General features: G+C 39.9%; 1 protein-coding gene across 4 annotated transcripts in view; it reads left to right on the top strand.

Annotated features, from left to right (window-relative positions):
• The window catches only part of cep76 (centrosomal protein 76), a 105,934-nt gene that overhangs the window by 70,903 nt on the left and 13,000 nt on the right, over positions 1 to 22,031 (top strand). For all 4 annotated transcript variants that reach the window (XM_059013652.1, XM_034058901.3, XM_034058899.3 and 1 more), the window contains one exon: positions 5,113 to 5,446. In XM_059013652.1, the coding sequence (XP_058869635.1) occupies positions 5,113 to 5,446 (334 nt within the window). The remainder of the gene's footprint in view (positions 1 to 5,112; positions 5,447 to 22,031) is intronic.

The following is a 22,031-nucleotide window of genomic DNA, read 5'->3' as shown; positions in this document are numbered from 1 at the left end:
CGGAGGGGGGTAATGCTGGGATGCCAGAATCACCGTCGAGCCCTCTTGAGGTGTCGTGTGCTAGTCGACGAAACACCAAGGATGGGAGGTGCCCACTTGAAGACCCCAGAGATGTACCCTATTTAGTTCAATCCAGACGGTTGTCATGCTGATACGCTGAGGAGACAGCACTGTGGTTGATCCCCGGAGCCAGCATCGCAGCCGTTGTGTGTGCTGATGTGCTAGGGAGGCAAAATAAGCTGATCCCTGGAGCCAGCATTACACTTCAGCCATCAACACCAAGCAGAAAGATATCTACATCATCATATGGAAGGAAACACACATGGATGGAGACACAGATGAATCGCATTAGTTTACTGTAAAGCTGTGTCTTAGTTGGTGCTTATCTTGGCGAGAGCCGAGTTCAAATCAGCATGAAGTTTTAACATCTACTCTCATGTAATGGAAATCATCGTCAAGTGCATGATAATTAATAAGCTAACATTTAAGTTAACAATCAAAACCTTTTTTAAAGTCAAATTTAACCACATACAAGGAGAAGACCTGATCATCATTCATTCAACAGTACATCTCAACTTTAATACAAATAGATGTTAATTAATACTCCTAGTTCATAAATAAGAGTTCATTTCTAGCGTCTCATTGAGACCATTAGGTTCAACCGTATTTAATGTGTGTATCCAGAAGGCTTCTCTTTTTAATAATTGGTTAACAATATTACCACCTCTTACTGACACCGTCACCTTTTCCATCCCTATAAACTTAAGTCTCGACGAAGATCCACGATTGAATGCTTTATAATGTCTGGCTATTGCATAATCCATATTATTCCTTATAGCCGCTTTGTGTTCTACAATTCTGATTTTAAGATTATGTTTTGTTTGTCCCACATAAATAAGACCACAAGGGCATTTCAGCATATAAAAAATGTGTAGAGTTACAATTAATACATTTTTTTGTTTGTATTGCTATTCTGGCCCCATTGAGACTCAATTACCTAGACGACTGGCTCATTTGTGCCCAGTCTCCAGCGCAGGCAGAGGCCCACACGGAACTCGTCCCTGGCCACCTTCATTGGTTGGGCATGTCGGTGGATCGTGCGAAGAGCCCTTCACACCTTCGCAGACAGCCTCCTATCTAGGAGTCCAGGACCTTGCTGTCCACTCTGTCGGACAACAGGGTGCGGAGAGTAACCATCTGTCTGGAGCTTTTTCAGCTCAACAGAGCACATACAGTTCTGACATTCCAGAGACTTCTGGGCTTGATGAGAATCCCAGAACCTTCATTTGGGTCTCCAGCAATGCGCCATGCTCCCGCTGTGCCTGGAATAATTAGTAGCCCCTTATTGGCCCAGGACACTAGTTTTCAGAGCTGATGCAGCTCCTGAGCGGCCAGCTGTGGAGCCTGCCAAAACGCAGCGACCTGCTCGGTCAGGCGCGGGGGCATTGTGGCATCCCGATCCATCGAGCCTACGGCTCTGGGTCTGGCCCCTGAACGGACGCATTTGAGCTGTCTGGGGCTTTATTTAGGGTCATTGACACCCTGCAAAATGCCAGAGCAGTGTCCACGCATTCCCAGTACGGGTACAAGTGGGGCATCTTAGAGACGTGGAGTCTGCCTCTGGGTTTTGACCCCACGACCTGTCCCATGGCAGTTATACTGCAATTTTTTGTTTATTCTTGGAAACCCCCCTCTACATTAAAGGTCTATCTAGCAGCTATTTCAGCTTGCCATGTCAAAATTGGCTCAGTCTCCCCAGGAGCTCACTTCCTGGCGGGGCAATTTATAAAAGGAGCTCAGCGGCTTTGGCCGCCTATGAAGGATATTGTTCCTCGCTGGAGGCTTAACGTGGTGCTTGAAGCACTCATGAAGCCTCCATTTGAGCCCTTGCATTCAGCTGAGCTGAAATTTTTATCGCCCAAAGCGGCTTTCTTGCCTGTAATCACATCTGCTAAGCAGGTGAGTAAGATGCAAGCGTTTTCAATTGCGAAAGCCTGCTTAATTTTTGCAGAAAAAAGTAACACTTTGCACCAATCCTGCTTTTTTGCCAAAAGCTATATTGGTATTTCATGTTAATCAGTCTAGAATTGAAGACTTTCCATCTGCCTCCTTTCCAGTCTGACAGTGAGTGACCAGTCCATATGCTTTGCCCTGTGCGAGCACTAGCATATTATGTTGACAGGACACAGAGTTGGAGGCAGTCTGAACAGTTTTTTGTCTGATATGGAGCGAAGTCCCATGGCCAAGCCCTGTCTAAGCAGAGACCATCTAAATGGATAACAGACACAGTTAAGACTGCCTATGAGTGAGCCAACTTGCCCCCTCCAGAAAAGCTCACTGCCCATTCCACCAAGGGCATGGCAACTTTGTGGGCTGGGCTTTATTCCAGGGTGCATCTGTCAATTACATTTTCAATGCAGCGCCGTGGGCTACTCTCCATACCTTTACAAGGTTCTGACTGAATGTCATGGATCCCCAAAACCCTGGCTTTGGAACTAGAGTATTAAGGGTTGCTTCAGGGTTGACCCTTACAACATAATATTGAGGTGACTTCACCCTCAACTTTATAGCCCTAGCTACTTGTTACTGGGGTTATGTATGGTACTGGGGTTCCGTAAGTTAGCCTTTGGCTTAGCTTTGTAGCATTCCGGTCGTTATGCAATACTGCTCTTGCGACGGCTTTGGTACACTAACTCAGTAATGGTTACATTTCGTACTTGACAGGGAACGCTAGGTTATTATCATAACCCTGGTTCCCTGAAATAGAAATGTAATTATATTTCATGATTGCAGCAGGCTTGAAAGAAAACTTATGCTGGTATCTGTGTGTGCAATTTTCTAATGCCCGGGGGCGGGCATGACTGAGTCACAGGTAACGACTGAGCAGCTTTGGTATAAGAATATTCAGGTTTCAGGTCTTTAGGAGGTAAACACCCATTACAGTGCTTATAGAAAGTCTATACACCCTTGAACTTTTTTCACATTTTGTTGTGTCAGTGCCTCAGAGTTTCATGCATTTAAATTAGGATTTGTTCCACTTATCTACACACCATATTCCACAATGTTAAGGGGAAAAAAAGTTTTTATTGAGGAAAAAATTATATATTTAAAGTACAAAACTGAAAGATCATAATTGGATAAGTCTCCACCCCCTGAGTTTCAGCTTTCTTACAGAGGGCAGCAGGTTTTCTTCAAGGACTTCTCTGTACTTTGCTCCATTCATTTTCCCTTCTATCCTGACAGTGCCCTATTTCCTGCCGATGAGAAATATCCCCATAACATGATGTTGCCACCACCATGCTTCACAGTAGGGATGGTGTTCTTTGGGTGATGCGCTGTGTTGGGTTTGCGCCAAACATAACGCTTTGCATTTAGGCCAAAAAGTTCAATTTTAGTTTTGTCAGACCACAGAAGTTTTTGCCACATGGCTACAGAGTCTCCCGAGTATTTTTTTGCATACTTCAAACGGGATTCAAGGTGTGCTTTCTTGAGTAATGGCTTCCTTCTTGCCACCCTACCCTACAGGCCAGATTTGTGGAGTGCTTGGGATATTGTTGTCACATGCACAGTTTGACCAGTCTTGGCCATAAAAGCCTGTAGCTCTTGCAAAGTTTGCATTGGCCTCTTGGTAGCCTCTCTGACCAGTCTCCTTCTTGCTCGGTCATCCACTTTGGAGGGACGGACTGATCTAGGCAGGGTCTTGGTGCCACACACCTTCCACTTCTTAATAATCATCTTGACCGTGCTCCAAGGGATATTCAAGGCCTTTGATATTTTTTTATACCCATCCCCTGATCTGTGCCTTTCAACAACTTTGTCCCGGAGTTCTTTTGAAAGCGCCTTGGTGCTCATGGTTGAGTCTTTGCTTTGAAATGCACTACCCAGCAGAGGGAACCTACAGGAACTGCTGAATTTATCCTGATATCATGTGAATCACTACAATTTAACACAGGTGGAGGCCACTTAACTTGGTGTGTGATTTTGAAGGTGATTGGTTACACCTGAGCTAATTTAGGATTGCTATTACAGGGGGTGGACACTTATCCAACCAAGCTATTTCAGTTTTTATTTTTAATTAATTTTCTACAAGTTTCTAGAATATTTTTTTTCACTTGGAAGTTGTGGGGTAGGATGTGTAGATAAATGAAAAAAAATATTTTAATGCATCTTAATTCCAGGCTATAAGACAACAAAGGGTGAAAAATTAGAAAGGTGGGTGGAGACTTTCTGTAGGCTAGGTAATGGTTACATTTCTATTTCAGGTAACCAGGATTATTATTTTCCAGACATATTTATCTTTACTATTAATGCTTTAAAAATAAAGATCTGTGAGCCAGCTAGCAGTGTAAAACTATACTGCACTTGGTTCAAGTCACAAATTTAGGAAACATGTAGTTCAGACAATTTTAGTTTTAGCATACAGGGTAATTATTAAAGTGACTGCCACTTTAGCCTGGCAGAGCAGGAAATGTATTGATCATATACATGTGCAACTTGCAGGATGCATATAAGGATGCTTAGGAAGTGAAATTCCATATGTGATGGATATCAAAATGATACTGCTTTTAACTCTTATAGTACTCACAATAAAAATACACTGAAAGTGGTTAACAAAATATCACGTTTAGGATTTGTATGGGTTACATACAATCCACCACTGTTAAGATCATTAAAATAGACCTGTTTATAACGAATTATTTACTGTATTTTCAGTGTGTGGCGGAGCAATATCTTGCATAACACAGCACTTGGAGCATACAGTTTGCAACAGTTTGTAACTGGGATGACAAAATGTACAAGAAGGTGTCAGTACCATTGCCCAGTAGCTTGGATGCCTACATAAAACATTGCACTCGTATACCCCTAAAAGAAGTGTGGGCCAACACACCAATTGTACAATGGTTGTTGCCTTAGTAAAACACTTTTAAAACTGTAAGAAATGCTGCTATTCTGGAAATCTTGACGTGGTGTTTCACTTTCCATGTTGTCCTTATTGTCAAGTTGTACATTCATACAAGCAATACATTTTCAGCCATGACATGCTAAAGTGGCTTACTTACCTTATAGTATTCTACATGAAATTAAGCCCATAAATGTTTTATTGTTTTACAGATACATACACAAATCTAACAACCCAGATGACCCACCCCTCTTACAACAACAAAAGCCTACCTACCCATATAGAACTATAGGCTGTGTATTCAATCACCAGAGTTTCTTTGCCAACTGCCAACCCTCAGATGCTGTGGAGCTGTGTGAGTTTGACTTTCATGATGAATCTAAATGGAAGGCAATGAGTGAAGAGGCCATCATGACGGTGTGTGCTCAGGGATCTACCACCTCCTTGCCCCCTTTTCCACCCTTATGTGCCTCAGTGATTGATTCAGCAGCTGCAAGCAATGAAATTGAGCTGGAGATTAGAAACATGGTTTCTGAGCACAGAAAGGTAATTTTAAAATATACATTTTGACTCATTAGGTCTGTTTTCAAATCAAACTTACATTTGTAATAAAACAATTGTTGTAGTATCCTGAGACGTAAAAAAAGCAACAATCATATTTAATATAATTCCATAATATTATACATTTTATTTAATTTATGGAAATGTTTTTAACCTTTCTCGTGTGACCAAAGCATGAGGGGTTATTACAGATTTTATTATTTATTTATTTGTAAACTGTTACTCCCCTTTAAAAGGTAGTACTGCCTTACTTTATTATGTTACTTTGGTAACTTTTGAAAATGTACTTTGCTTCTGTAAAGCATTTCTGTTTAAAAAAAAAAAAAAAAAAAAAGTTACTGGCTCTATTCAGTTGATCTAAAAAGTGATGGATCCTACTACCACGGTCACCAAAATCATTAAAAATTGTATTTTAAAACTAAAATAATAACTCTTAAACAGTGCAAGTGAGCTTATAAAGGGTATTGCTTTCTGTCACAACACACACAACTTCAGGTAATTGTATTTTTGCTGAATTATATGGCAGTGTATTAAGATCCATCACTGTTTAGATCAATTAATCTAGAGGCGCAAAACAATTACATCCCAAAAGTAGACAAATCTAAATCTAAAACAAAATCGCCAAAATGGTTTAATAGATCAATTTAAAAAAATATTCAGCGAAAAAAGGCACTTCACAGAGCGTTTTAAAAGGGACCAAAAACAAAGTACACAGAAAGAGTACTTGGAACTGCAAACACAAGTCAAAAAGGATGTTAGAAAGGCCAAGAGAGAGATAGAAATCAATATTGCTAAGGGGGCTAAAACCAATTCCAAAATGTTTTTCCAATATTATAGTTATTTACAAACCGCTAACCAAGATCATGCAACAGTCTCTTGACACAGGGGTTGTACCGACAGACTGGAAAATTGCATACGTAATACCGATCCACAAAAAGGGAGACAAAACCGAAACAGGTAACTACAGACCAATAAGCCTGACTTCTATTATATGTAAACTTATAGAAACTATAATAAGATCTGAAATGGAAAATTACCTATATGGCAACAATACCCTGGGAGTCAGTCAGCATGGTTTTAGGAAAGGGAGATCGTATCTAACTAACCTGCTTGATTTTTTTGAGGATGCAACATTGACAATGGATAATTGCAAAGCATACGACATGGTTTATTTAGATTTCCAGAAAGCTTTTGACAAAGTCCCGCATAAAAGATTAATTCTCAAACTGAATGCAGTAGGGATTCAAGGAAATGCATGCACATGGATTAGGGAGTGGTTAACATGTAGAAAACAGAAAGTACTGATTAGAGGAGAAACCTCAAAATGGAGCGAGGTAACCAGTGGTGTACCACAGGGATCAGTATTAGGTCCTCTGCTATTCCTGATCTACATTAATGATTTAGATTCTGGTATAGTAAGCAAACTTGTTAAATTTGCAGACGACACAAAAATAGGAGGAGTGGCAAACACTGTTGAAGCAGCAAAGGTCATTCAAAATGATCTAGACAACATTCAGAACTGGGCAGACACATGGCAAATGACATTTAATAGAGAAAAGTGTAAAATATTGCATGCAGGCAATAAAAATGTGCATTATAAATATGATAGGGGAGATACTGAAATTGAAGAAGGGAACTATGAAAAAGACCTAGGAGTTTATGTTGACTCAGAAATGTCTTCATCTATGTCGGGAAGCTATAAAAAAGGCCAACAAGATGCTCGGATATATTGTGAGAAGTGTTGAATTTAAATCAAGGGAAGTAATGTTAAAACTTTACAATGCATTAGTAAGACCTCACCTAGAATATTGTGTTCAGTTCTGGTCACCTCGTTACAAAAAGGATATTGCTGCTCTAGAAAGAGTGCAAAGAAGAGCAACCAGAATTATCCCGGGTTTAAAAGGCATGTCGTATGCAGACAGGCAAAAAGAATTTAATCTATTCAGTCTTGAACAAAGAAGACTACGCGGTGATCTGATTCAAGCATTCAAAATCCTAAAAGGTATAGATAATGTCGACCCAGGGGACTTTTTTGACCTGAAAAAAGAAACAAGGACCAGGGGTCACAAATGGAGATTAGATAAAGGAGCATTCAGAACAGAAAATAGGAGGCACTTTTTTACACAGAGAATTGTGAGGGTCTGGAACCAACTCCCCAGTAATGTTGTTGAAGCTGACACCCTGGGATCCTTCAAGAAGCTGCTTGATGAGATTCTGGGATCAATAAGCTACTAACAACCAAACGAGCAAGATGGGCTGAATGGCCTCCTCTCGTTTGTAAACTTTCTTATGTTCTTAAAATGCTAATTATGTGCACAAGATACCATTCTGTGGGACAAAATGCTCATTCTGTGCAAAAAATGCACATTCTGTGGGACAAAATGCACTTTTGTCGGACGAAATGCACTATTTGTGACATCATCATGGCACACTGTCGCATGTTAAGTGTCTCCCAATGTGCAGACTGCTTTGCGGCACTCATGTTTTTCTATGGAAGTATGGGTATCACAGTGTTTGTGCTAGGCCGCACCATTGCGCCAATGCCCCCTGAAATAATAAATGTCCCGCTCAAATTCTCGTAAGACGCCCATGTGTCCCCCTTCCCAGACCAGACGCAATACCAATACGCAGTAAATTAATGCATTTTGTATTAACATGACATGTCTGACGACAGGCTAATCTTTTTTCCTTGTTTGTTTACACTTGCGTTTTCATAATTAAACTCCCGTGCCATATTCTCCAGTCCAGTAGAATGCGCTCACACCCTCCCTGGTTACAGTGAGTTTCACAGTAAAGCCTGGACGACAACATCAGGCTTGTTAACAACATAGCCCGGCGCAAATATAACCTTGTATCCCTGTTACACCCGACCATTACTTTTGGAAGAATAAGTAATCAGCTTCGGCAGTGACTGTTGAAATGTAGGCTATTGTATTTGTGCTAAAAAAAACTGTGAAATTCATCCGCTGTAAACGTATCTATTTGCTAGACAAAAATTATCTGTCTGATGTCTGGAGATAATGGAGTGACCTAGCAAGTGAATGGGAGAAATATGTACTTCTACGTACTGCGGTACAGTTTATAGACAAAGTGCAGTAGATTTGTTTAACAAAAACCGCATCATTGATTTAAAAAAAACAAACAAAAAAAAAAGTAGCCTATGGTAACGTTATGACATACAGTGCCTTGCGAAAGTATTCGGCCCCCTTGAACTTTGCGACCTTTTGCCACATTTCAGGCTTCAAACATAAAGATATGAAACTGTAATTTTTTGTGAAGAATCAACAACAAGTGGGACACAATCATGAAGTGGAACGAAATTTATTGGATATTTCAAACTTTTTTAACAAATAAAAAACTGAAAAATTGGGCGTGCAAAATTATTCAGCCCCCTTAAGTTAATACTTTGTAGCGCCACCTTTTGCTGCGATTACAGCTGTAAGTCGCTTGGGGTATGTCTCTATCAGTTTTGCACATCGAGAGACTGAAATTTTTGCCCATTCCTCCTTGCAAAACAGCTCGAGCTCAGTGAGGTTGGATGGAGAGCATTTGTGAACAGCAGTTTTCAGTTCTTTCCACAGATTCTCGATTGGATTCAGGTCTGGACTTTGACTTGGCCATTCTAACACCTGGATATGTTTATTTGTGAACCATTCCATTGTAGATTTTGCTTTATGTTTTGGATCATTGTCTTGTTGGAAGACAAATCTCCGTCCCAGTCTCAGGTCTTTTGCAGACTCCATCAGGTTTTCTTCCAGAATGGTCCTGTATTTGGCTCCATCCATCTTCCCATAAATTTTAACCATCTTCCTTGTCCCTGCTGAAGAAAAGCAGGCCCAAACCATGATGCTGCCACCACCATGTTTGACAGTGGGGATGGTGTGTTCAGGGTGATGAGCTGTGTTGCTTTTACGCCAAAACATAACGTTTTGCATTGTTGCCAAAAAGTTCGATTTTGGTTTCATCTGACCAGAGCACCTTCTTCCACATGTTTGGTGTGTCTCCCAGGTGGCTTGTGGCAAACTGTAAACGACACTTTTTATGGATATCTTTAAGAAATGGCTTTCTTCTTGCCACTCTTCCATAAAGGCCAGATTTGTGCAGTATACGACTGATTGTTGTCCTATGGACAGAGTCTCCCACCTCAGCTGTAGATCTCTGCAGTTCATCCAGAGTGATCATGGGCCTCTTGGCTGCATCTCTGATCAGTCTTCTCCTTGTATGAGCTGAAAGTTTAGAGGGACGGCCAGGTCTTGGTAGATTTGCAGTGGTCTGATACTCCTTCCATTTCAATATTATCGCTTGCACAGTGCTCCTTGGGATGTTTAAAGCTTGGGAAATCTTTTTGTATCCAAATCCGGCTTTAAACTTCTCCACAACAGTATCTCGGACCTGCCTGGTGTGTTCCTTGTTCTTCATGATGCTCTCTGCGCTTTAAACGGACCTCTGAGACTATCACACAGTGCAGGTGCATTTATACGGAGACTTGATTACACACAGGTGGATTCTATTTATCATCATTAGTCATTTAGGTCAACATTGGATCATTCAGAGATCCTCACTGAACTTCTGGAGAGAGTTTGCTGCACTGAAAGTAAAGGGGCTGAATAATTTTGCACGCCCAATTTTTCAGTTTTTTATTTGTTAAAAAAGTTTGAAATATCCAATAAATTTCGTTCCACTTCATGATTGTGTCCCACTTGTTGTTGATTCTTCACAAAAAATTACAGTTTCATATCTTTATGTTTGAAGCCTGAAATGTGGCAAAAGGTCGCAAAGTTCAAGGGGGCCGAATGCTTTCGCAAGGCACTGTATGTGAAATTTGACTTTTCTTTGACAAAGAGTGCTAAAATTCAGGTCCAAAATAATTCAGAATGTGTTAAGCACCAACTGTCTCTTGGCCATTTTGCCAGTAGGCCTATAAAGGCATGCCTTTATCATATCATGTGATTTTATACAGCACTGTATATAATACATCTTGCATTGAGAAAACACCACTGGAATCAGAATAAAGGAAATTATTATGTAATACAATTCACGTGCAGTCACAGTTTTGGTAAGTAGCATTTTCAAAAACATCATTATATACAGTACTAAAATATATTGAAATATAGCAAATCCACAAAACCAACGAAATACATATGGTATGTTTGACATTTTATTTTTAGTGTTCTGTGTAACACGGGCCATCGTTTAACCTTGAAACAAATTAAATACAGAGTACCTGAAGCAGATATACGCGTTTACAATATCAACAACATCCACGTGTTTTGTAAAAATAAAGCAAAAATTGTTTTGAAAACTGTCCAAAATATTTACTTGGGAGCTAAGAATGAAAAATGTCAAGAAAAAAATGCCATTTTTGTTACGGAAATTGTCCAAATAAAGGGGCAGCTGGAAGGTAAGAATTTAGCAGTCAGGACAATGGCATTTAAATACTACTATTAAACTGTATCTGTTAGTAATGTGGTTTCTTCTGCAGCGGTTTTCAAACTGGGTTACGCAAGAAAAATTCTAAAATGGCAGACAACGCACTTGCCAATCTATTTCAAACTTTTGTCATGTAATCAACGTTTAATCGCTATCACCAAACTGATGTGCTGAGACTAATTTACATATTAAATATGTACGTTTTAAATAATCCCTGTTGTTTAAATGTCATATAAACAGTTGGTTACTGCAGTCTGTCTTTGGGATAAAAAAAAAACAACACATATTTTAAAAAACTAAAAGCCTAGTCTTTAACTAATTTTATTTCCTGTGTGTGTTCGTGCCTGCAAATCGATATTTATTTTTTGCAATGACACGATTTAAAGTTTATTGTATGGCCAATCAGCAGCTGAAGTATTGCCATGTGGTCTAATATGACAAGCCGTTACGTCTGGTGTGAGAGTAAGAGTTTTTAGCTTTCAATCCAAAAATCTGGATTGTTGTCTCAATACTAGTACATTACTAGCAAAGGGCGATCAAGACGAAATACCGTCAGAGATTAAAAACGCCAAAAATGTCTTGCGACTGAAGCTCTCTCCAATTTCCCTGCCGTCATCAGTGATTTGTGTGGTAAGAAGCAGGGACATCCATCACACTAATACTAGGTAAGCCTTTTATTATTATTTTTTAATTAGCATCAGTACTGTACATTTTAGTCACCAAGAATTTAAAAATGCCAATAATGTTTTTGGAATGAGGTCATCTGTACAGATGCATGGATAGTGAACTTTTCTTTGCCTTCTTTTCTGGAATTTTCTGTAATTTTATTATCAATAAATTGCTATCACGGAATAAATAGTCCTATGTCTAGGGTTGCCACCTGTCCGGGAATTGGCATCTGTGTCCGGGTGGCAGGAATTAACAAGCCCAGACGCCCTAATGTCCGGTTTTACGTGAAACACATAAGAAACACCAACATTCCTTTCATATTTTCTTTGACATACCATATAACAGGAAAGTTTGGCGTGGAATTTATTTTGGTTTTATTGGCGGTTTTCATTGGATCGCCAATAATGTTCACACCAATGAGAACGTGTCATACCGTGAGAGAACCCGCCCTCTGACAGACTGGTATGAAGCGCTGGACAAGGGAAAGAATGTGTCAGATGTCAAAGTGAATATGAGAATGGTAGTGAGTGATGACGCCAATTTGCTTGGAAAAAACTAATAGCAGACCGAACATTAGAAAATCTGGAATTGATGATGCGATCAGAAACCGAGGCAGTGTAATAAACTGCGCCTGCTATTGTTGCTACTGTTCTTTTTAAGGTTAAGCAGTTTTTTTTTGTTACATGGGGTTAATTAAGTAGAAGCCAAAATTGTTTGCCAGACTTGTTAGAAAATCTGTAACAGAATGTTGCAAGTTTGCATTGGATTGTTACTGTCGATACATTGTATTATTATTATTATTATTATTTGTTTATTTAGCAGACGTCTTTATCCAAGGCGACTTACAGAGACTCGGGTGTGTGAACTATGCATCAGCTGCAGAGTCACTTACAATTACGTCTCACCCGAAAGACGGAGCACAAGGAGGTTAAGTGACTTGCTCAGGATCACACAATGAGTCAGTGGCTGAGGTCGGATTTGAACCGGGGACCTCCTGGTTACAAGCCCTTTTCTTTAACCACTGGACCACACAGCCTTTAGATGCATGTACTACTATTAAGACACCCACCGTGCTAGTATCGCAAAGTCCTTAAACAATATGTTTTGCACCTTATAAAACTGATCTGATTTTGCCAGTGCTTGCTGGTCTGTAAACCAGTTTTAAATTTAAAGCATTTTCATTTCTGATTAATGGTTAAAGTTTTTACACGTGACAATACTGTCCTACAATTACTACGTGATACTGTGATCATTCCACTGCGTCATGTTAGTGAACCATAGCTAAGTTTTAAACTGAGAGTTAGCAAATTACTATTGTACTGCAGTTAGTAATCCTTTCCAATTACTGGTGTCTTAAAATTAAGGGCCATATAAAAACGATAAACAGTATCCTGCAGCTACATTAGAAGGCTTTGTTCTCCCAAGTTGCTGCAGTGACATAGATGCTATAACCAGTTACTGTAAATAAGATACTGTTTTAGCAGACAGATTTCAGTAAGTAAACATGTATTTGAATGTTTTTTAAATTAAAAGTAGAAATACAAAACGGTGTTGCATTTTTCTTTGTGAACGTGGTAGTGATGAATGCCAATTCAAAAACCGTCAAAATCTACCAAGGTAGTAAATGCACCAAATTTAATAACTAGTCAAAAGTTACTGATCTGTACATTCTACTGTGCACCAGGCATTTGAATAATGCTTTACATTAAATTGATCTGTGTGATTAAATATATAACCTTTATAGTAAAATATGGTTAACTTACGATATATAATGATAATTAAACCACAAATGTGCCTGTGTATGTATGTTTAAATATTTAGCTGTAGCCATTTTGTAACATTGAAAAACCTGAGCCAAATTTGAGTACATTTGGACTCACTTTGTCTTTTTACCAACCGATAGTGTTGTTGTTTGTTTTAGTTTGTAACATGTATTAATAAAGTTTGTTAATATTTATTATTAACAAATGGCTGTAAAATAATTCTGACCATCAAAAACGGGCTCTATGGTGACTGTCTGGAAAGATTATTTGTGAAACTATAAACAGACAGCATCGTCGCTTCAGAAATTGTATTGATTTACTACGGCGTTCCTCATCAGCTACTTGTCTCAGGTATAGATAGCTCTAATGTACCATGATATAGCTACTATTTCTCTTGCTTGCAAGTTCGATTGCTAGAAATATCAAGAGCACAATTATTGATCTGGTGGTATTGTGCTAAAATGTATTACAGAATAGTGCAGTTTTGATAAACCTAGGCTGACTCAGAAATATGTTCGGGTTTGGTCTGTGGAAAAGGTGGCAACTCTAGCTATGTCATTTCTGAGTGATTGAGGCTAGCACAGAGACTTTGTTGATTTTAATTTATTAGTAATTACAATAAAATTATGTTGATGTTTCCAACAACTAGAAACCTGTTTGAGGGACTATTTTTTATCCAAAAGTAAATATAATATATTTCTTTCTGTTACAATACTGTAACTTTTATAATTGTATCCATCACACACTCCAAGGCTCTTGTGCGTTTTGGTGTATCATGTTATTGTACAGATCTTTTTTTCTGTTTTCATTTTATTATGATTCTCAGATGGGGGTAGGTGGTGGACTACATTTTTTGGAAAGGGGGATGCAGCTTAAAAAGATTGAAAACCTCTGTTCTAATGTGATTTGGTACAATTAATGTCCTCTACTCAGTGACACACCAGCATCACTGTGACACATTTCCCAATATTTTCCCTAAAAGTGACAGTGAGTATTGTAGAGACATCTTGGTTGTTTCTACAGCTTTACAGTTTTATTTTTGTTCTTCAGAAAAAAAGGTCAGTAAACTCTGTTGGCATTTTTAAAACAAACACAAATAAGAAATGGTGGTTGGTTCTGAATCAAACATATTGACCCCCTCACTGAAGAAAATGTCCCCCTAAAATTTTGAGAGGGGGCCACATTGACCTTCAGTCTGTAAAGTGGGAATTTTCCATGGCAATTTTACAAACTTACTGTACAAAAAAAAAAAAACATAGTCTTGCATAATTATTTATTTGTAATGGTGATTACCTAAAGTGTATTTTTTGGTAAATGTATGTTATCATAGGCGGTGCGTATAAATTAAATTGCCCAAACCCTCACAAGAAATTGTTCTGACCACAAAAAATATTTGTGAGAGAAGATCGATTTTTTTTTTCCCCCCACAAGCGCACAAAGCAGGTCTAACAAACATATTTCTCATTTTCCTACTGCGCAACCGCCAGACCACTAGGGCAGCTGGGATGTCAAAATCAACACTGTAGACTGAGATACAGGATTTACTTGCATTTCAATGTAATTGGAGGAGACAATGCTTGTGTAAGTGCAATTTAATGAATGTTACACAATTACTAGGGTAAACGCACTAATAAACTTGGATTGTCTGTATAATTCTCTTATAACCCAAATTTATTTTTATAATTGGCTAGGGGTGGTGCACCAGAGCTTAATCTCATGCACAATAGTATGGACAAATATCCCCTATTTCATTCCACTCTCACCAGTAATACAGTTATCACAATCACCCCAATAACTTTACTTTTTCAATCAAGCCTATTACAGTAAAAACACAGGATTTATAAACAATGCACCCTATTTCATACATTGAATATCACAGCAGTGACCTGTTTTATTTCTACTTGCTTTACTGTCTGTGAGATAATGAAATGCCCTGGTTCCGATTACAAAAAAACGAAACAAAGAAAATAACAAAAACATGCATTTATGTATGCAGCAGTGCGATTTAAACAAAGCAAATTTATTTTTACAATGTTTGATTTGACTTTTCTTTAACTCAGGAAATAGCTTCACTTTAGTACTCAGTTTTTTTTAATCTGTACCTTTACTCACTGCGCAGTATATTTCTGATAACTAAATAGTAAACTTACTCAATACCCTTTTTGCAATAACACAGTATTTAGTTTTCCCAACATTTAGTTACAGAAACATACACATGAACATTCACATTAAACATATTATTATTATTATTATTATTATTATTATTATTATTATTATTATTATTATTATTATTATTATTTATTTCTTGGCAGACGCCCTTATCCAGGGCGACTTACAGTCGTAAACAACAATACATTTCAAGAATCAAAGTACAAGTAATAATACAATTCAGAGCAAGATAAAAAATACAATGACTTTGGTTCTAGCAAGTACAAGTATGACAAAATACGATTAAATAACGGAGCAAATAACAGTGTCTGTGATAGTTACATCAGGTTGTAATTAAATGCAAAATACTACAGATTAAATAACACTTGTGACAGATTACAGTACTCTAAAGTACAGGATTAAATGCAGTAAGATAGGGGGCAGATAAGAGCAAGTAAAGCGCATTTAAGGAAGAGTGATAAATGTCCAGAGGGAAAAGAGGAGTTCTACAGGTGCTGTCTGAAGAGGTGAGTCTTGAGGAGGCGCCGGAAGGTGGTCGGACTGGTCAGTCCTGACATCTGTAGGAAGGTCAATCCACCACTGTGGGGCGAGGGTGGAGAAGGAGCGGGCTCTGGAGGCAGTCAGTTTCTTTTTACTCACAGTCCTTAAACCCTGACGGTATCTTCTTTCAATGCAAAGTCCCAAAGTACCACAAAAAATATATACTTTTAGTTTAACACTGTCCCGAAACACAAAAAAAACAATCTTCTTAGTTTAGCAATGTCCCGAAATTAGAAATATCCTTGCAAAGTACAAAAAAAACACAAAATATCCCAAAAAATGAAAAATTGTTGGTAATTACGTATCCGTAGTCCTCACATGTGTCGTCCACGTGTAGTCCAAGGATGACGCAATAAACGACCCAGGAATGGCAGATCTCAGCAAATAGGTAAGTAATTAAACAACCTTCTTCTGAAGCAACAATATCTTCTTCGAGGACAACTAAACCTCAGGTAATAGCGTTTAAATTCTGGCATGCACCTTAGTCTCTAAATACTATCTTCTTTAACTCATTTTACTTCATTGCTGACGTACATAGGCCCTGCTGCGTCACAATAATAAAACTTATTTTCAGAAAGTATTTTTAAATCGGCATGTCCACTCAACCTAACGCAAACGCTCAGTTAACTTTACTGTCCAGAGTCTGACTATACTGTAACCACACGGGTTGTCTCAAGTCTTATACAAAATAAACCAGCAAGCCTTCTTTGATTCTCTTGTTCTCTTTTTTTTCTTTCTTTTATTAACCAATATTCAAAAGTATTAACGGCAGTCGGGTCTAGGCTAGCTATCTGTTGAAATGGGTTCGGCCTACCGTGGGGAGGGTACAAGTCGTGTTGTGAACAGCCGGAGTGTGGCTGTCTTCCGATTCCAGTTACAGCGCTTGTTTTGGTGGGCGGCCGTCTCACCAAGAGCCGTGGATTCCGAGATCTCTTCCTAGCGACGCGCAGGTTCCAGAGAGCGCGTCTGTCCCCATGAAAAGCAACAAAATAGGAATACAGAATACCTGACTGCTTAGCAATGACAATATTTCTTTTTGTTTTTAACAATAAGTTCAAAATTAACCCATTTAAATCGCTTCAATGTCCAGAAGTCCTTTTTTTTTCCTCAGGTTCAGTTGTTGCAAAAAAAAAAAACAGTAAAACAAACAAATCTTCCTCTCTCAGACCTGCAAAACAACTTGGAGAATGTTAATGGAAGGTTTCATTTTATTCTTTATTTAAGGCTTCCCAAAGACCATCCTTCTATAGTCCTTTCTTGGACGCCTTCTCAGATTGTATGGCTTTCCTGGGGTTGTTATCTGCATATCTTGGTCAGGATTAGGCTCTGAATCCTGTTGTTCCTCCATGTTCCTCTTAGCTTGACAGATTGTAGTACAATCCTCAGGTGCAGTTCTTGGAAAGTTACAATATGGTCGAAGATTCTGGATATTGTGTACACCCATACTTGTCTGAACTGCATTGTAGATCTCATAGTTCACATTGTTAACCTTCTTGTGAATCAGAAAAGGTCCAGTCCATTTCTGAGCTAGTTTTGCTGCAAAGTGCTCCTCCCTTTTAGAAATAGGATGTGTTCTCAGTAGCACTTGCTCACCGATGTTATACTGAATGGGCCATCTTTTTGCATCATAATATTTCTTTTGTTTTTGCTGAGCCTTCAATATGTTCTGTTTTGTGAGTTCGTAATACTCCAGTAGCTTTTCTTGGAGGTCCTCTTCATAACCAGCTGGGTCCTCATTAACATCAGCCTGCTCTGAACATAGGGCTCTGTCAATAGGTAGTGCAATGTCTTGCCCCAAATTCAGCTGGGCTGGACCTGAATAGCAGTCCGGATAGCGAAAGCAAACTTCGGCAGACATTCATCCCACTTTGTATGATCTTGCTGCACATAGGACTGGAGAATGAACTTTATTGTTCGGTTCATGCGTTCTGTCCAATTGGATTGTGGGTGGTAAGTAGAGATGTATTTATCTTGGATTCCTCAACGTTGGCAAGTTTGCTTCCATTCCCTGGGTATAAACTGGGGACCGTTGTCAGACAGCAGGACTTTTGGGAGTTTCCCACCGGCAGAAGACTTCATTCTCTAGCCTTTGAATGATAGTTCTGGCAGTTGCCTTTCGAAGAGGGAATAACTCGACCCACTTTGACCCACCACCACCAGCAGATGTTCGTTTCCTCTTCCGCGGCAGGGGTCCCATATGTGCTGCAGTCTCATCATCATGGAAGAGTCTAAAGATCTTACTTTTCAAACTTTCAGGAATAACAGTCTTCCAATTTCCCTCTATGTTGGGTCCATCAGAGTCCTCCAATCGATATAAGATTCCATTGACAATAGCATAATTATGCTTGGTGCCCTTAATTCTGGAAGCTTGCAAATTTGATGCTGAGAGTTCCCCATACTGTACATAGGAAATGATGGGCTTTAGATATTCATCATTAGTTTGGGCTATGCTCAATGTTTCTCGATCAAATGGAAGGTCTGCATTCCCCTCTGCTACGGCGACCATGGGGTCTGAAGGCGACAACGGAGAGGTGATGTTCAGATTTGGTACCATCTTATCCACTGATTGGCCAACTTCACACTCTGCATTCCAAATGGGATTTCTAGAGAGTACATCTGCTGCCTGGTTTTACAAGACCGCACAGTGCCTCACAACAAAGTTGAACTCTTGGAGCAGAAGAGACCATCTAGCCAATTTGCTGCTCGCGTCCCTCATACTTGACAACCATTTTAAAGCACTGTTGTCTGTAGAGTGTGAAACAGCGTCCTTCCAGATATGGCCTGAATTTCTTGGTAGATGACACAACTGCAAACACTCCCTTTCAGTTGCATGGTATCTTCTTTCAGTTGGAGTCAGAGTCTTGCTCAAAAGACAATTATTTTCTTTTGATCTCTTTCTTGCTGGTAGAGAATGGCACCCAAGCCCACTGCACTGGCATCTGTCTGCAGGATGAATGGTTGTGAGAAATCTGGGTAGCTCAGGCATGTGCTGTTCTGTAGCTGCTCCTTGAGAAAGTGAAAGGCTGATCCTGCTTCTTGGGTCAACTTCCAAGTAGAGTTCTTCTTCAGCAGTCTAGTAAGAGGTTCAGTAATGTCCAAGAAGTTCTGTACGAAACCCCCATACCAATTACATAGGCCAATAAACTGTCTGATTTGCTCTGGTTTAGTCGGACAGGGGTAGTTTACGATGGCTTCCAACATGCTCGGGTCTGGAGCAACACCTTCAGGGGAGATAATGTGTCCCAGGTATTTCAGCTCTCTTTGGCCAAAGACACATTTTTCCTTCTTGCAGGTCAATCCATGTTTCCCGAGTCTGCCCAAGGCCTCCTCCAGATCCTTCAGATGTTGATCCCAGGTGCGGGAGTAGACAACGATATCGTCTAGATAGGCAAAACAATGGTGATGAATTAGGCCTCTTAATATCTCATTGATAAGCCTCTGGAAGGTGTCTGGTGCGTTTTTGAGGCCAAAGAGCATCACACAGAATTGATAGAGATAGAAGTGAGCGATAAATGCTGTCTTCTCTTTACTAGCAGGCTCCATCTCAATCTGCCAATATCCACTTCGGAGATCAATGGCACTCAAATACTGGGCTCCATGGAGGTCGTCTAACACTTCCTGCATATTCTTCATGGGGAAGGCATCGGACTGTGTCACGTCATTTAGCTTCCGATAGTCTATACAGAGGCAGTCTCCACCATCCTTCTTTTTAACAGGTGCAGCCCAAGCAGAGGTAGATGGTTCTATAATGCCTAAATTGAGCATCTCTTCCACCTGTTGCTGTATAGCCACCTTTTTCTCTGGACTATATGGGTAAGGGCGTTGTCTGCTGGGAACCCCACCAGCTTCGATGGTGTGACGAATGGTAGCAGTTCTTCCTATACGTTCGCTCAACGTGTCTTCAAAGCGTTGTAGCAATTTGTCTAACTGCTGTTGTTCTGTACTTGAGATGTTAGGTTGGCAGTTCAGGGTAGAATTAACATTAACAGTGTTTGCTTTTCGTGTCTGTTCTGTTTTCTCTTGGTACCAGACCCTCTGGGAACCTAAATCAATAATCAAATTGGTGGATCTGATAAAATCAGCACCAACAATAAAGTCTGAGGTGAGATGATCCATAACAAGAACTCTTCCTTCCCAGGACAGACCTCCCGCTTCCAGCGTCACGGTCATTATTCCAAGTGGAGAGCATTTTATGTCGGAGACTAAGGTAACATCACTTCTGTCCCATCTCTCCAAAGGTGGGTGGTTCCCAGAAAGCTGCTCATACAATGTTTTAGAAAGCTGACAGTTTGTGGCACCAGTGTCTAGCAGTGCTAGGATCATTATGCTGAAAACTAAGTTCAATCAGGGGCAATCCCCCATACCTGATCCACTCAGCAAGTTTAAAGTTGTGGGTCCTCTCCCCTTCAACTTGCCACTGATTCGCATTCCATTCCCCTAATGGACCGATTACACTATGTCCCACAATTTTTGTTCCTGGGTAGTAAGTGTTATTTCCTAATTGCTTATGCCTCAAAAGTATAGAAAATTATTATTATTATTTGTTTATTTAGCAGACGCCTTTATCCAAGGCGACTTACAGAGACTAGGGTGTGTGAACTATGCATCAGCTGCAGAGTCACTTACAATTACGTCTCACCCGAAAGACGGAGCACAAGGAGGTTAAGTGACTTGCTCAGGGTCACACAATGAGTCAGGAGCTGAGGTGGGATTTGAACCGGGGACCTCCTGGTTACAAGGCTGTTTCTTTAACCACTGGACCACACTGCCTCCTAATGGCTATTATTCCCCACAAACTTTGCTTTTGTGACCAGGACAGTGATATTTTGAAATGTACCTATTTCCAATGAGAAAACGGGCGAATTTGTGTCTTTTCATCAGAAAAAACAACATATGAATCCAAATTAACATGTATTTATACTAAAGTAATACAAAAATGACTACAGAAGATTTAGAAGTGAGTAGTTTTTCGAGATTTACGATTATACTGTAAATCACTTTCACGAATCAGACCCCAAATGTAGTCTCCCATCATGTTCTCGTTATACTGTCCTTGGTAGCGGCGTTCAAAGTCCAGTATATCCTGGTGGAAGCGCTCGCCTTGCTCCTCCGAGTACGCTCCCATGTTCTCCTTGAATTTATCAAGATGAGCATCAAGGATATGGACTTTGAGGGACATCCTACAGCCCATTGTGCCGTAGTTCTTCACCAGAGTCTCAACCAGCTCCACATAGTTTTCGGCCTTGTGATTGCCCAGGAAGCCCCGAACCACTGCGACAAAGCTGTTCCAAGCCGCTTTCTCCTTATTAGTGAGCTTCTTGGGGAATTCATTGCACTCCAGGATCTTCTTTATCTGTGACACGAAGACACCGGCTTTGACCTTTGCCTCAGACAGCTTAGGGAAGAAGTCTTGAAGGTACTTGAAGGCTGCCAACTCCTTATCTAGAGCTCTGACAAATTGTTTCATAAGGCCCAATTTGATGTGCAGTGGTGGCATCAGCACCTTCCGGGGGTCCACCAGTGGCTCCCACTTGACGTTGTTCCTCCCCACAGAGAACTCAGTCCGCTGTGGCCAGTCCCGCCTGTGGTAGTGCGCCTTGGTGTCCCTGCTGTCCCAAAGGCAAAGATAGCAGGGAAACTTGGTAAAACCGCCTTGGAGACCCATCAGGAATGCCACCATTTTGAAGTCTCCTATGACCTTGATGCCATCTCAGAAAAATGCAGATATGTATCCACTTAGGCAGCTGGAACTAAACTGAACTGGTGGGCTTAAGGCCCCTGTATTTATACTACTATTTATATTACTGGAAAGTTCTAGAAGTTACTCCAAGTTTACTCAGCACTGAATCTATCTGGAATGTTCTGGAAAATAGGTAAATTTCAAAATATCGCTGTCCTGGTCACAAAAGCAAAGTTTGTGGGGAATAATAGCCATTTTCTATACTTTTGAGGCATAAGCAATTAGGAAATAACACTACCCAGGAACAAAAAAAAAAAAA

Source organism: Acipenser ruthenus, chromosome 3 (genome assembly GCF_902713425.1).
Source record: "Acipenser ruthenus chromosome 3, fAciRut3.2 maternal haplotype, whole genome shotgun sequence".
Lineage (NCBI taxonomy): Eukaryota > Metazoa > Chordata > Actinopteri > Acipenseriformes > Acipenseridae > Acipenser > Acipenser ruthenus.
This window is presented reverse-complemented; position numbering and strand designations above follow the sequence as displayed.